General features: G+C 47.7%; 1 protein-coding gene across 1 annotated transcript in view; it reads right to left on the bottom strand.

Annotated features, from left to right (window-relative positions):
• Window positions 1-16,159, bottom strand: part of ALK (ALK receptor tyrosine kinase) — a 733,751-nt gene that overhangs the window by 115,460 nt on the left and 602,132 nt on the right. The window contains exons 6-8 of the mRNA XM_027555753.1: window positions 13,067-13,198; window positions 3,612-3,743; window positions 1,111-1,211 (exon numbers count right to left, since the gene is read on the bottom strand). Coding sequence (XP_027411554.1) covers window positions 1,111-1,211; window positions 3,612-3,743; window positions 13,067-13,198 — 365 coding nt within the window. The remainder of the gene's footprint in view (window positions 1-1,110; window positions 1,212-3,611; window positions 3,744-13,066; window positions 13,199-16,159) is intronic.

Here is a 16,159-nt window from a genome sequence, read left to right as displayed (position 1 = left end):
GCTTGCCGGGCACTGCTTCCAGCCTGCTCAGGGGATGTGAATGTGGTCAGTTTCACAATATCCACAGCTTGAAAGGCAACAAATTGCTCCGAGAGCACAAAGCTATTCCTGAAAGAAGCCAGGAAGGAGTTTCTCCTGTGAGTTTCCAGAAAGAGAGGACTGGCCAAATTTAAATTCAGTCCTGACTTCCTACAGTGTGCGCGGTACTGTCGCAATGCTGGGCCAGTGTGGAGAAGCGCAGTCTGGTTGTTGGCTAAAGTTCTCTTCCTCATCCCCCATTCTTCTTTGCATATTAATACAGGGTTTCAGACATTGTTGGTTAATCTTTGTGCTACTTACTTTGTACTAGACCGCATGACAAGCCCTTTACAAATATTAAGCTATTTAAGCTTCACCTCCCTGGGGTAGGCACTCTGAGTCTCTACTTCCAGGTGGGAAAACTGAGGCACTGAGAGATTATTAATGGATAAAACAAATTAGGCCACCAGTCAGCGGTGGAACCTGGATTGGACCCAAGTAGTTGATTCCAGAGTCCATAAGCTTAATCACTGGGCCCTCTGGGGGTCTAAGCTCATCTCCTGGTCCCTAGAGAATATGACCTTGGGCTAAGAATCCTGGCACCAGGCCCTCAGTTCCCACACTGAAGGGGTAACAGCTACGCTAACTGTCTGGGCCAGTGGCTCTGGAGGCACTTCACCGACTGCCATTGATGCCTTAGTGATACTTATGTAAGTCAAAGTGTTGATGCTTTGAAACTTTGAAATGTATTGTAAGAGACTGACATCTTAGACTGACATCTAAGGATTCTATAAAAAGTTGCTGTTACCATTGCCTCTTATGTCTTGGAAATATTTTGGAGGTTTGCTGCCATCAAAGTTCTATTGCAAATAGTTCAGTGCAGCTGAGTGTGGTGTTTAAGGTGAAATTCACTGCCATGCCATGTTGCTAACTACTGTCTGCCTAGAAGATGGTGCAAACAGTCTTCTGGTCCTCCCACAGGAGAAGAAGAAGCCTGACCATCAGTCTATTTTGCTCATCTGTGTGTGTTCACCTGGAAGTGCCCTGAAGTGGGAGGAGCAGGCAGAGAACTAGAAGAACACCAAGACTTGCCTCACACGGAGAGTTCTTCATGGGCGCAGGAAATGTAGCGCTGGTCACTGCGGCATTTTCAGAGGTGGGGGCATCAGTGATGCTGAGCAATAGGGCGTGGCCTGGGCAGAGAGGAGAAGAGTCAAAACTGCACCATCCTTGTGCACTGAAGGGCCTTGGGGTGCAAGGTTAATGGGCCCCACACTATTCTTCTCTAGCCTCGGGACTGAAGATGCTGTTACTTCTGCTTCCAGTGGGTAAGACAGCCTGCTTATCACTGACTATGAGACTAGGCTTGTGCAGAGGTCTTCGTTCTAAACAGCCTGTGACACTCCAGCACCGTACATCTGGGTTACTGCATTCCCTGATCTCCCATGGCCACCAGCTTTCGCTCATAGCCCGGGAGCAGCCTGAAGCACGCTGGACTTCCCCAGGTCCACCCTGCCCCCCATTTCCAGTCATGCCCGTGCTTTGCCCTCCAGTGGTCTCAGAACCTTCACTATCTACTCCCCTCTCCGGAGCTCAGGTCAGCCTGTGCCCCATCCCCTGACCAGGAAGACTCATTTATTCTTTTCTAAGCACTGACCTGCCAGAAAACCTGGCAGAACATGAGCCTCAGTCCAATGTGGTGGTGGGAAGGAGCATCTGCAAATGTCCAGGAGTGCTTGCCGATGTTTGGTGCTGTGGAGGTGGGGGACAGAGTGAGCCCAGGGCGCTCACTTTCAGGGGGCTCACAGAGCCCCAGATCGGACTCTAGTCATTCATTTCTGTGTTTCTCTATCTCATAGCAAAATGTTTATAAAGTTACTAACAAGTAACAAATTCAGATGGGTCCAGAGGAAAGTAACTAGACCAGGCCAGAAATCTTGGAAAACACCCTCCCACCCTTGAGGAAAAATCAAATGGCCAGGGTTATGTGACCAGGGAGGGAAAAGACCTGTGGTAGAAAGGTCATAATGGTTGTCTTCAAATATCTGAAGGGCTGCCTCTGTGGGAGAGGGCACAGTTCAGTTCTGTGGGGCTCCAGGAGATGGAAATCATGATCACTGAGAAGAATTTACAGAGGGGTGGGGCTCATCTCCAGGTAAGGGAATGGATGTGTGACTCTGAGCTGTTAAGCAACAAAAAGGGCTGCTTTTGGAGGCAGGGAGAGACCTGTCACAAGAGGTATTCAACAGGGCTGGACACATTTGCTATGGGTGCTGTCGGGGACCATCAGAGCAGAGACGAAGATCACGTCTCACGTCGGGCTTTGAGCTGTTTGTCTTCTCTGCTCCTGAAGACCAGGCACTGGGCATGAGGCAGTGCAGTGAGAAGGCTGGAGGAGAAGTGAGAGCTTTTGGCCTCCACATCTGGGGAGGGTCCTGCAGACTCCCCCATGGTCCAGTAACTCAGCCTCCCTCCCAGCCGGGCCCAAAGCCAGCTCACTAGATGCAGCCGGCTCTGGGGACCACGGACAGGACTGCAGGGCTGCTGAGATCCTCAGTGGTAGATGTGGACCTTGTCCTGTCTCATACTTTTTACTATTAATTCTTAAAGGAAGCTGTAGGACGCACAAGCTTTGCTTGGAAAGAGAGGAATTTTGGTACAAGGGACTTCAGCTGGAGCAGGTAAACACAGGGGAGGGGGGAGAGACCCCCTCCATCCTACAGAAAGCTGGGGCCCCCAGGCCTGCTAGGCCTATCCACGGTGCACAGGCCAAGGAGAGGCCCATGACTGGATGGTGTGGCCTCTCTAGGGGCCCAGCTCTGGGAGCTACACTGGCCGCACAGACCACCTCTGACCCATGTCCAGGCCAGCACTTCCAGGTGTGGAGTCAGCCCAGTGTGGGTGGCATCTCTTGGGTATGTGGAGACCCCATGCCCCCCTGGCAGTCAAGCAGGGCCTGTGAGAAGATGAGCTACAATGTGAGAAGGGTGGGAGTTGCCAGTTTCAGCCGGATATAGTAGTAGGGTTTGGCTGAAGAATTTGGGCCCCAGGGAATGATCTAGATAAGCAAAGTTCCTAGGCACAATCCTGGGGCAAATGGCAGGAGGACCTCCCTGAGTCCCAGTCTCCCACGTCATAAAGTCTCCCACCTCTCTGCAGGATGGAGGGGGTCTCTCTCCCCTCCCCTCTGCTCCCCTGTGTTTACTTGCTCCAGCTGGAGTCCCTTGTACAAAATTCCTCTCTTTCCAAGCAAAGATTGTGCAATAAGGAAAAAGAACAGTTTTCCTTATTTCTCAGTGAGTTCTGTGCCTAATACACAGCAGGTTTCAATAAACTTGTCAAATTATTATTATTGTTATTGTTGTTCTTATTTTTTAGCTAATCGTTTATCAAAATTCTCATTTTAAGGATCAAAGGATCAAAAGGTAACGTCAGCCTTGGCTTGATTTAATCACTCTAATGCCCAAGGAGGTCTGAAGAAATTGTGTGGGCGTACCCCAGGGCAGAGGCGGGGAGGTCCAGTGGCTCAGGGTGGTGCCCCATTTCTGTCGTGTGGCCAGGTAGGGACCAGGGAAGGGAAGAGAGGGTGGTACCTTGGTGGTCTTGGAACCGGGCATCCTTTAGGGTCCGGACTTGCCATTGGGGTGTGTGGGGTGATGGTGAGCTTTGGGTCCAGCCGCAGAAGCCATCCTCGAAGTCGCAGTAAAAACCAGCAGGGAGTTTACCTGCAGGGAGAGCACAGGGGCATGGTCATTGCCGGGACTGCTAAACCCAAATCATCAAGTAAAATTACCCAGGCATGACCATTCTCTTTAATAACAGCTCCCTAACCAGACCCACAATGTCTAATGCTACTCATAGTGAAGAGAAGCCTAATCTCTAACTTGTACGTGTGCTGGTTTCCTGTTTTCTGATCTTCTGAAAATAATAACTTCACAGCATGGGGTATTGTTAACCCAGCTTTATATATGAGAAAGCAGAGGCTCAGCGATGTTAAGCAACTTGACCAAGGTCACAGAGTAACCCAGCTGGGATTTGAACCCAGCTCTTCTGCCTTATTTGGAGAAGGCAATGGCAACCCACTCCAGTACTCTTGCCTGGAAAATCCCATGGATGGAGGAGCCTGGTAGGCTGCAGTCCATGGGGTCTCGAAGAGTCGGACACGACTGAGTGACCTCACTTTCACGCATTGGAGAAGGAAATGGCACCTCACTCCAGTGTTCTTGCCTGGAAAATCCCAAGGACAGTGAAGCCTGGTGGGCTGCTGTCTATGGGGTCACACAGAGTCGGACATGACTGAAGTGACTTAGCAGCAGCAGCAGCTTCTGCTTTATTTATTTATTTTTGGCTATGTTGGGTCCTTGCTGCTGCGCACAGGCTTTCTCTAATTGTGGAGAGCAGGGGTTACTCCTCGTTGTAGTGGTTGGGTTTCTTATTGTGGTGGCTTCTTCTGTTGCCGAGTGCAGGCTAGAGGGCATACGGGCTTCAGTAATTGCAGCACACAGGCTCACTTGCCCCACAGCATGTGGGATCTTCCTGGACCAGGAATCAAACCTGTGTCCCTGGCAGTGGCAGGTGGATTCTTAACCCCCAGATCACCAGGGAAGTCCCTCTTCTGCTTTTAAATTCTGTGCTCTTCACACAGAGCCACCACGAACAGGACCCTAGAAAAGCCAGTGTGTGTGTATGTATATATATACCACTGAAGTACAATTCCAGTGATCGGCACAATGATAAGACTGTGGTGGTGGCAGTGGTAGTGTTGGTTGGGAGGTGGTTGCTTTGGGTCCCTCAAATCACCTCTGTCTGCAGAGACACACACTGCTCAAAACTATCTGTTTGTTTCCCTTTGTTTCCCAATCCCCTTGCAGTTAAGTGAAGGCCCATGGCTGGTTCTGGCCAATGACATGTGAGTGGAAGTGATGTGCATCTCCTCTGGAGTGAGGCTGTGAGAAGCCCTGGTGTAGATTTCAGTCTCTCTCTTCTCCTGATGAAGTGACCGAGGAGAATTCTCGTTCCTGGGAGCACTGCTGCAGGAAGATGGCGCTTCTGCCAGCAGGAGAGATCCTGTGGGGTAGAGGCCCCTCCCCCCAACCCTCAGTGGACAGGAAGAACCATAAATGTTATGTTAAGCCACTGGAATCTGGGGATGGTTTATTACTGCAGCATAACCTAGCCTATCCTGACTAAGCAACCCCAGCCCCTGGGGCCTCTTTATATCATCTGTTGGCTCAGCATAAACGGTCCTGTTTGCACTTCTCTCCTTATCAGCCCGACCTCAGGTCCCATTAAATAGGCCACCGTCAGTTCTAGAGACCATATATTTCCCCACGGCCCACAGAGAAGGACAGGAACAGAGGGGTAGAGAGAGCTCCCTTGCTTCAGCTCGCTCATAGAATGGCTGGAAGCCTCTGATGGTGCCCAACAGCCCCGGCCAGGCCTGTCTCCACGCGGGAGCTCTCGAGCAGGGACCAGCACCTCCAGTGTCCTTTCTTTGTCTCAGCCTTCTTGGCAGCAGCAGGCTGACAACGAGGGCCCTAACACTTCCTGGCTGTGACAGCATCTTAGTGAATTATTACTCATTTCCCCCTGATTCTCTGTGCATTTCACACAGAGGCAGAATTATAAATTAAAACAGGCTGTCACTGACTCTGAGCATCTCTTCCCATTTATACCCCCCTGAAGAAACCATCCCCACCCCCAGCCCCACATGTTCCTCTGATTAAAAATCCAAAAGCAAAGGAGATCTTTCTATTTTATTTTTTATGCCCCCCTCAAGGAATTTCACATTCACTTCTTTAGCAAAAACTAACTGGTAGCTGGAAGCGACCTTCCAGAAAACGTCCTTCACACATGTGCTTAAACCAAGACCACAATGGAAAATTCCAGCAGGCAACGACAAGCTTCAGGTAGAAGGAAGGCACAGGGCTGAGCTGGGTCCTGCACAGCGTATCGCCCCCTCCTCACCCTTCCAGGAAGTGGAGGCAGAGAACTTAGCCTGACTTATCGGTGTTGGTGCCTCATCAGTACTGGACACCTGCGCTCTGGTCCTAACTTCTCTGCTTTCTGCAGGTGACTTCAGATAAGTCACTTCCTTCCTCAGATCCCTCATCTGTAAAGTGGGGTAAGGTAGTGCATATTTCACAGGGCTGTTTTGAGGACAATGTAAGAGAGAGAGTATGGAAACATTCTGTAACCACAGCAGTAGTGGCATTATGAATCATCATTCATATCTAGGCAGGGAAAGTCAACATCTGAAACTGCCAACACTGCCCTAGGGGCCAGAGATGAGTCCCTCAGCTCCTCTCTGGAAACACCTGGGCCTTCCACTGAGACAGGAATGAGGAAAGCCATTGGCATTCTCCACCTTCTGGAAGCCCATTCTTATCCTAACTTGACATAGGATCCAGGGTGAGCTGAGGTCAGAAGCCCCTTTCTTTTTGGATGATTGAATAAAGGGAGACGAGATAGGCCAAAATAGGTCAAAGGGCAACTTATGTGACAACGAAAACCTTGAAGGGTGGGCAGGGGTGCTGAGAGGATTTCTACTGCTGTAAGAACATCAGAGCATATGCTCAGCAAGGAGCCAGTCCTGAGGAAGATGGTGGGATGGTTGCCAGCATCAAGCCCTTGGCAGATCAGGCCGGGGTGGGGAAATTGCTGCTAAGACCATTGTTGAGCAGTGTTAGCACCCCGTGTTGGATCTAAGGTGTTATGTTACCTCATCCATCTCAAGCACCTACTCAGTGCCTGGCGTGTTGCAGGGCCTCAATACTTATTTGTTGAATGAAATGGGAGTTGGTCAATCTCAGGGTCGGGAAGGAGGAAATGACAACCCACTCCAGTATTCTTGCCCAGAGAATCCCATGGACAGAGGAGCCTGGCAGGCTATAGTCCATGAGGTTGCAAAGACTGAGGACACGATTGAGTGCTGACACTTTCACTTTCTTCAGTCCCCTAACTCTCTGCCACTTAGAATGTGGTCCAGGAGCCAGCCACACCTGCATCACCAGTGAAACTGTTAGCTGTGCAGAATCTCAGGTCTCCCCTCCCTTCCCCCACCTACTGAATCAGAATTTGTACTTTTAATGCTCTTCACATGACTCCCAGACACCTTAATGTCTGAAAGGCACTGCTGTAACCCACCTTCTTCTTGGGCTGCAGCCAGGTACTTCGCTGGCTGGATGGCCAAATCAGCTATGTGTGGGTCAGTCAGTCCCACAATATTCGGCAATTATGACACCTGATTCCACTCTAAGAGAGACAAATTGGTCGGGTCACAGAGATGTGACCTCAGCAGCAGCTGCAGGAGCTGCCAAGTATAAACTCCAGGCCAAACGACACTACTTCTTTTCCTTCCTGGGTGACAACTCTGTTAACATTTTTGATAAATATGTGTTATACATTTCTTTGAAAATATAGAGTCATGGGAAAAATGCTAGAAGAAATACATCAAAATATTATGGTTATCTCTGAATGTCTGAGAGGGAGGATTATGGGAGTTATTTCCTCCCGTGTACTTTTTGATTTTCCAAATATTTTACAACCAACGTGTTTTATTTTACAATAAAGAAATAAACCTAAAAAAAAAAACCAAACAAACTGTTTTCGCCCGACGGGAAGAGTATCCCAATAAACAGAGGAGATTATTGGGTACGTGGAGGGGGAGTGAGCTGCCTGCAACACTGAGAGAATCCACGACCCACCCAAGGAATGAAGGGGGGCAGCCTGAGGGACACTGCATGCCTTCAAGGCCATTGCTCAGGACACAGAGGGAACCTTGAAGACACCCTTCAATGGGTCACAGCATTCGGGGATGTAGACATGAACTGGCTATGTTTAATTAGAAAAAGGTGTATGGTATATGCGGAGAAGGCAATGGCAACCCACTCCAGTACTCCACTCCAGTACTCTTGCCTGGAAAATCCCATGGGCAGAGGAGCCTGGTAGGCTGCTGTCCATGGCGTCGCTAAGAGTCGGACACGACTGAGCGACTTCACTTTCACTTTTCACTTTCATGCATTGGAGAAGGCAATGGCAACCCACTCCAGCGTTCTTGCCTGGAGAATCCCAGGGATGGGGGAGCCTGGTGGGCTGCCATCTATGTGGTCGCACAGAGTCGGACACTGAAGCGACTTAGCAGCAGCAGCAGCAGTATGGTGTATGGTGGTGGGCTTGGAGGATGGGATGTGAATGGACACTTTCCTGGTTGGATGGAGAAGTGCCACCTCCATTTCAGGTCCCCAACTCGTCTCAGTCAGAAATGCCCCTCAAGCTTGAGTCTGATAATCTGAATGAAGCTTAGTTTGAGTGTGGGGAAAGTGTAGGGAGTTGAGGCTGGGAGTTGCCAGGATACAACCTACTTTTTCCCTCTGAATTTCAACCATGGTTGAACACCCTGGCTTAAGTTTAGTGACCCTCATGGGGACATCCCCAACAATCTTAAATGACTACTGCTCAGAGAATATGTTCCAACAGGTTCCAGACCACCTGGGAAGGACCAGATGAGGTCAAGAGCATTATCTTTAATGCATCATGGACAACAGCACCTCAGCAAGCATCATGTTCCAACTCGTAGTACTGATGACGAAACTGAGGCCTAGAGCGTGGAGACGAGTGATCTGAGTGACCCCTAGAAGAGCTCTGGACCTTCCCTGCCTTTTCCTGGCCTCTTCTTCCTGCGTGGATATGTGATGAGAGTTGTGTTGGAAATTGCCGGAAACTCATGAAACTAGTGAGTCCGGCTTGCAGTGACTGAGAGCATGGGCTTTGAAGTCAGTCTGGATCTGAATCAGTGCTCAGCCACTGGCTAGCAGTCTGACGGACTCCAGGTTCCTCATCTGTAACACGGGCACAATAGCATTATTGCACTAGGACTGCTGTGAGGGTGAAATAAGTTAATGTGTGAAGAGTGTTCAGAGCAGCTTCTAGCATATAGAAAATTCTCAGTGTTAGTTGTTACTATGCCTATTGTTATTTTCATGGGGTTGGTTTCCAGAATCAACATTAGTCAGTGTGATGGGGAAAACAGCTTAAATGCTGAGAGAATAGGGGTGCCCATAAAAGAAAAAGGATATTTACCGAGAGTACAACCAAGATCAGAGTGGCAAAAATATCAGAATAACCCTCCTTCTAATTGGACTTTCCTTCTATCAACCGACTTCTGTAGCGAAGAGCTCGGTGGGGTGTTCTCCAGGATGGAGCGGTCATTCTGACAGCTGGTCAGAGCAACTTTTAAAGTCTGGCTGAAAAGGTTTCTGGGCTCCAGGTGCCCACCCTCCTTACTGGAACCGGGCTGCCCTCAAGCTTGGGGTTGGCCCTGAAAACCCATTAATGGCAAGCCCCAAAATGGTGGGAAAGTGCCCTCAACCCACAGTAATGAGCTGGATCCCGCAGGTTCAAAGCTCTAATCATAGCTCTGTTCCCGACATGCTGTGTGACCCTAAACAAATCAATTACCTTCTCTGTGCTTTCATTTTCCCAATTGTAAATCAGGGCATGGACTGCCTGACCTGTGTCCCAGCTGGGAAGTGGGTATCACAAACTTTAAAAAGGCCAAGACAAAGTCACACAGTTCAGAGGCACTGCTGGAAATACTATAGAGACAAATAAGTAGACAGAGACACACATACAGGCTGGGTCCGGGGCAGCACAGGTGGGCCTGGCTTCTCGTTGGTCCCTGTGTGTAGTGAGAGCTTGGAGAAAAAGCCAGGAGCAGACCAGTGTGGAACAAGCCAAGGGCTTACCTGCAGCTCATTACCGAGTTTTATCTAAACCACTGAAAGTTTTGTATAAAAAGGAAGATTTTAAAATGGAAAAATGGATTTCTTTACTGTTTCACTTGAAAGGGAATATATAAAACCTTTTTTCTGTTAAGGGAAAAAATCTGTCCTCCAAATGACCTTGGGGACACTGTGAACTTCTTAGAGCTGTTTGGCAGGCAGGCCCCAGCGTCCTGGAGCCACTGTGTCTGAAGGGGCGCTGACTTGGCTGCCCAGGGCCCCACAGCACCCAGGCTGCTGTGTCCTTTCCCAACCATGATCCCCTTGTTTCACGCCCTGCCTGTGTGTTGGATTTTCAGCTCTCTGAAGACAGAGGCTGTGTTATTCGTCTGTGCTCCAGGATCAAGTGCACTTTTTAGTTCACTTTACCTGTGTTCTGTAAGTGCTTGTGGTTTTCCTGGAAGAAATGTCTCGAGTGTTCACTTCTCCCCAGGCAGCTGCTGAGAATACCATCTTCAAGTAGAGTGAGCACTGGGCTGGGAGTCAACTCTGCCCCTAACTCCCAGTGAGACCTCAGCAAGCTGTGTCCTCTGGGGAGCCCAGGCTCCCCAACTCATGTACTCATTTTAATCAACAAGGAGTCAGTGAGCACGTATGCTACACCAGGAATCGTTTGAGATCTTGGTACAGGGAAGAGTACCAGACCCACTCTGTCCACATCAGGGGAGAGAGGCATGGAAACCACCTCCAAGAGATGTAATGGATGCACCCCCACTAGGATGGCTAACATAAAAAAGGCAGACAACAGTAAGTGTTGATGAGGATACGGGGAAGCTGGAAACCCTTATACATTGTTTGTGGGAATGTAAGATGGTGTGGCCATTTTGGAAAACAGCTTGGAAGTTCCTCAAAATGTTAAATATAGAGTTATTATATGACCCAGCAAATCTGTTCCTACGTAGGAAATCTCATTTCTAAGAGAAATGAAAACATCTGTCTACACAAAAACTTGTATATGAATATTCACAACAGCCCAAAAGTGGAAACAACCCAAACGCTCATCCACTGATGAATGGATAAACAAAATATGGTACAGCAATACAATAAAACAGTTTCTGGAGATAAGAAGGAAACGAGTACTGACATGTTCTAAAACATGGATGGGCCTCAAAAACATTATGCTAAGTGAAAGAAGCTAATCACAAAAGACCACATATTATCCGATTCCGTTTGTATGAAATGCACATCTATAGAAACAGTAAGTAGATTAGTGGTTACTTAGGGCTAGCGGGAGCTGAGGAGGGAAGAGGGGGAGGAAGCTGAAGGGGGAGGGATCGGAGGGAATTGAGAGATTGCCAGGGGTTTCTTTTTGGAGTGATAAAAATGTGCTAAAATTAGATTGTGGTAATGGCTGCATAGTTGTGACTACACTTAAATTGTACACTTTAAACGAGTGAATTGTATGGTATGTAAATTATATCTCTCAAAAGATGTTAAAAAGTAATGAATATTACGGTGCATGGATGCGGGGCGGGGTGGGGTTGCATGGAGGAAGAAGAATAAACTGTACTGTTTGGCCATGGTCAGAAGACGCTTCTCAGAGGGACTGACTTTTGAAGTGAGTTTTGAAAGGGCAGATGTGACTTAAGATGGGAAGGTGCCGGGAGCCGGCATATTGCATACTGAGTGCATATTGCGTATTGAGTGCAGCACTTTCCACAGCATCATCTTTCAGGATCTGGAATAGCTCAACAGGAATTCTATCACTGCCGGGAGCCAGTGTGAGGAGCTCCACCCATGACAAAGGTCATGAGGAAGGAGGCTCGGCATACGGCATACGCAAAGGCGGGATCGAGCCTCAGGAGTCCCCCTGGAAATTCTCGAGCATCTACCCCCAAAACCAGAGTCTGCCTACTTTCTGCTTTGTGCTTTCACCTACACCTCTGACTTTACGGGGGGCTGTCCCCCACTACCTCTCTCTGAAAAAAGAGTTAGCTTACAACTCCAGTTAATAATTCCTGGGTGTGACAGTGTTTCAACCTACAAACTCCTTTGGAAATCCTCTAGCCTGCCTGAATAGGTTTTTCTGGCCACATGTGATTGCTCAGAGCCTCCCAACTGTGAGGGCATGAGATGTTCTAAACTGTCTAAATACAGATTCCTTTGAGCAGTTAAAAGATTGATTAGAAATTGTATTGGTGAAGGGTTTTTCACTTGTTGGGCCAATGTTTGCTGCTAAGTCTCCATATCCCTTACCTGCTGTGTCCCTGGCAGTGTATTGATTGATATAATTGGTGTAAATAGTAGCTTTAATATTTGTAACCTGGGACCCTTGAGTTAATTTCTTTTTCTTGTTATAGCCCACCACACCTTTGCTCTGTAGGAATGCAACATTATCTAATGCTTTTGGAGGGTGGTGCTTGACTTATAACCTTTAGAGAAAAATAAGTTTTCTGAAGAAAGGGTCATAAAATGTTAACAGGCCTCCGGGCCAGAAGATGATGCAAATCACCTAAACTTTTGTGTATGATAAGTTTGCAGGAAGAAAGCCTGGCTTGCTGCATGACTCTACCCCTTCCCCCATTATCCTCTATGCATAACTTAAGGTATAAAAACTACTTTGGAAAATAAAGTGCGGGCCTTGTTCACCGAAACTTGGTCTCCCCATGTCGTTCCTTCTCTTACCTTCTGGCTGAATTATTCAGCCTCTTTTCTCCACTGAATTTCCTCATTGAGCTATCCTTATTCTATTACTCTTTATATCCTTAATTAAAGTTTAATTAAGCAGTTGTTTCCTGATCCTCGCCGACGCCGTCTCTCCTTCAAATACCCTGGATCAGCTGGGGCTGGACCCCGGCAGGAAAGGGCATTCTGGGAAGGGAAGGGACACAAACAAAGCCTGGAAGGTGTGAGAGCGTTCAGAGGAGGTTTGATATGGCTGGAGCTGGGGTACCTGGAAGGCTGTGAGGATAAGGGAGGCATGTGGGTGATGAAAGAAAGGCTTAGAAAGTGCAGGAGGTCTGGGCCTCGAAGGTTTCGCACATCATGTTCGAGTTGGGCTGTAGTCTGCACATTTTCTCTATACATGAGGATGCTGAGAGCATAACATAAGATCTGGCTTGGTTCTTAACTATACGCTTTTTCTAGACCATGGGTCTTAGCTCCATCTTTTGAAGACTTGTGTAAATTTTGAAAGTTGCCACTGAGAGGACATAAGTGTCATGGGACATAAGGGAGGTTGCTCAAGCTTGCCTACCTCGGGTGGTGGGGGGAAGGAGGGGATGTGAGCACAGGGTGGGGTGGGTGGGGCAGCCCCATCTACTCACGGCACAGCTGGCCCTCGTCTTCTTCCTGGGCACAGTCCTGGTGGAAGTCACAGGCCTGCCCCAGCTGAAGGACTGTCCCGTTCCAGCAAGTGAAGGAACTCTGCAAGGCCATCTTGGAGCCCGGAGATGATCCTGGAGCACACACAGAGACACAACCCTGGTCAGCTCAGCAGTCCCGCAGGAAGGCTGTCGAGAGGCATCCCTCCGTACCATTCACATCTCATGGCCTGGGACAACCCCGGCTTCAGTCTGGCCCAAACCAGGGTTAACACCAGGAGGCAGAGAGGAAGTCAGAGCCCTGACCCCACAGACCCCTGGCTGTGATGTCAGTGGTAGAGTGGCCTGAGCTTTGACCCATGCTCCCCCAACACTGTGGGGTCCTCCAGTCTGTGGCTTTCGTGTGCCAGGTGGACAGCATACAGGGCCACGAAGCTGCCCTCTCCCTCTCATGGCAGGGGCTTGCTGGAGGTGGCCCTGGGCCCTCTTCCACAGGCTAGTCCCAGAAGGGCTCAGTTTGTCAGCTGATGGCGGATGACCTCTTGTCACTGTCAGATTGGCCCCCAGCCTAGCTGCACATTCTCAGTAGCTCTTGGGCATGGGCAACACACAGGCCCTGCTTCCTTTGGGAATCAGATCCAAACTCTACCTGTTCTTAAATGTCCTCTGTGATCTGGGTCCAAATTTCCTTTCCTGTCTCACCTCTCTCGGTCTCTCCCCACGACCCCTGGGCTCCAGATCCTTCTGGCTTGGTTGGATGCAACCTGGTGCTAGAATATCCATTCCCAGAACATCTTCTCCACCAAGTTGCTTGAGCCTCTGTGTGTTCCCAGCCCTAGCCAGTGTCCAGTTCACAAAAACTATGAACATCCGGTGACTTACCAGTGGCTGGCTGAATAATGCCTCCCCATCAACATCCATATCCCAATCCCCCAAAGCTGGAAATATGTTATTTTATGTAACTTGTTGTGATCTTTAGATGGCAGGTTATCCTGATTATCCAGGTGGGCCCAATGTAATCACAGGGTTCTTATAAGATGGTGATAAGATAGTCAAAGTGAGAAGCAGACCTGATGATGGCAGCAAGCTTTTGGAGTCATGGGAGGAAGAGGTTGAAGGTATTTAGGATAACAAGAAAAATTCTCCTGTACTTTTGCTTGGTGATTTCTAGTTTCCAAAGTATTTTTTTCTTATGCCTTATACATGCTCATGAAATACACTTAGGACCTTATTGCCCTTATTCTCAGTCCTACCAAAGAAAACATGAGCAAAATAAAATGCTTGTAAAGTCTTCCCCAGCCTATGAAACAAATGTAAGCCGTGTTCTGTTTTATTTACACCTTCTGATTAGGCCTTGTTTCTCATCATGTGTTTTCATGAACACGCGCATGTTTCATACACCAATTACTTGTCATTCCCCAAATAGCTTTTACAGTTTCTTTTACTTTCCTTCATTTGAAAAATATATGCCTATTGTCTAAAGTTCAAAACCAGGGTAAAAATCAACAAAACAATGCTCAGAATCCCACTACCCAGAGGCCATAATTTTTAACATCTTGGTAGATTTCTCTTTTGTTTTTGGCCTGTGCTTTAAAAGTGTGTAGAGTTGTGTCATATGTGTAAATTGCTTAAATCAATTGAGGTTATATTGCAAGCTTTTTCTAGGGTTTAAAAATTCCCCATGAGAATACTTTTTAATGGCCACAATACTACGTGATATGTACCATAATTTATTTCAACATTATTCAATGATCAGATTGTTAGACTGTTTATAATAACACTTTGAAGAATATCTTTGAGCATGAATTTTTACCCACCTTTCAGATTATTTTCATAGGATAGATTCCCAGAAGTGGAATTACTGAATCAAAGGGTATAAACATTTTAAAGGCCCTTGATACATATTGCCAAATTGCTTTCTAGAAGTTAATCCAATTTATACTCTCACCAGCTGTGTTCATACATGCATGCCCCTCTTACTGCATCCTGGCCAGCTCTGAACATTATCGTGATTTTTAACTAAAAGTATTTCCCTGCTGTTTTATTTGTATTTCTTTGCTAGTGAGGGTGTATATTTTTTTTCCACATGTTACTAGCTTTATCTTACTCTGATTTTTAGGGAATTGCCCACTTCCTTTTGCCAATTTACCTTTTAGGTTCTCCATGTTTTCCTACTGAATTGTATGAGATTATTAACAAGGATGTGAAATTATTTATCACATGCTTGGCATTCCCCCCCCCCCCCCCCAGTATTTTATATGTATTTTCATTCTGTTTATAATGCATCTTGATATCCAGGAGTTTTAAAATTTGTATGTAATCCAAACCTACATATTTTCCTTGGTGTTTTCTTCTTCTTTTGTGCCTTAGAGTGTTTGTTCCATGTGGGTTGGTAAGTAAGGTGTGGGTTGGCTTTTGTAGTCTTTGAGTTGCTCTCTCACTGCAAGGTTGCCCTCTCATTAGTGATAAAGAACCCGCCTGCTAATGCAGGAGACATAAAAGATCCCTGGGTCAGGAAGAGCCCCTGGACGAAGGCACAACAACCCACTCCAGTATTCTTGCCTGGAGAACCCTATGGACAGAGGAGCCTGGCAGGCTTCAGTCCATAGGGTTGCACAGAGTTGGACATGACTGAAGTGACTTAGCACGCAACTAGCTATTTGGATGCCTGTCTTCTTCACCAAACTGTAAGTGACTTGAAGGGAGGGATCAAGTCTTACTTCCATGAATCTACAACAGTGGCTTGTGTAGAGATCTCCTCACCCCAATATTTGGGACTTGAACTGTGGTATGTATTAACTATGGATGTGATCATCATGCCTGCTTTATATTAACAGTTGATAATACAAAGGTTCAGAGTGGTCACATGGCCTGCTGAGAGATTGGTGGAAACCCACATTTTCACATCTTGATCTCTATCTTTTGCACCCTGTCTATGGGGTCCCCCCACCAGGTGATGGGTGGTATGGAGGATGTGCTCAGGACTGGTGATAATGGGTACAAAAGGGCAGGGAGTCAGTACCCTGTCCTTTACTCACAAACCCGGATGGAGGAGGGGCCCAGTCATGGGAGGGGTGCTGCTTTCATTCTCTGGAT

Source organism: Bos indicus x Bos taurus, chromosome 11, assembly GCF_003369695.1.
Source record: "Bos indicus x Bos taurus breed Angus x Brahman F1 hybrid chromosome 11, Bos_hybrid_MaternalHap_v2.0, whole genome shotgun sequence".
NCBI lineage: Eukaryota > Metazoa > Chordata > Mammalia > Artiodactyla > Bovidae > Bos > Bos indicus x Bos taurus.
The sequence above is the reverse complement of the archived record's forward strand: the minus strand, read 5'-3'. Positions and strand labels throughout refer to the sequence as shown.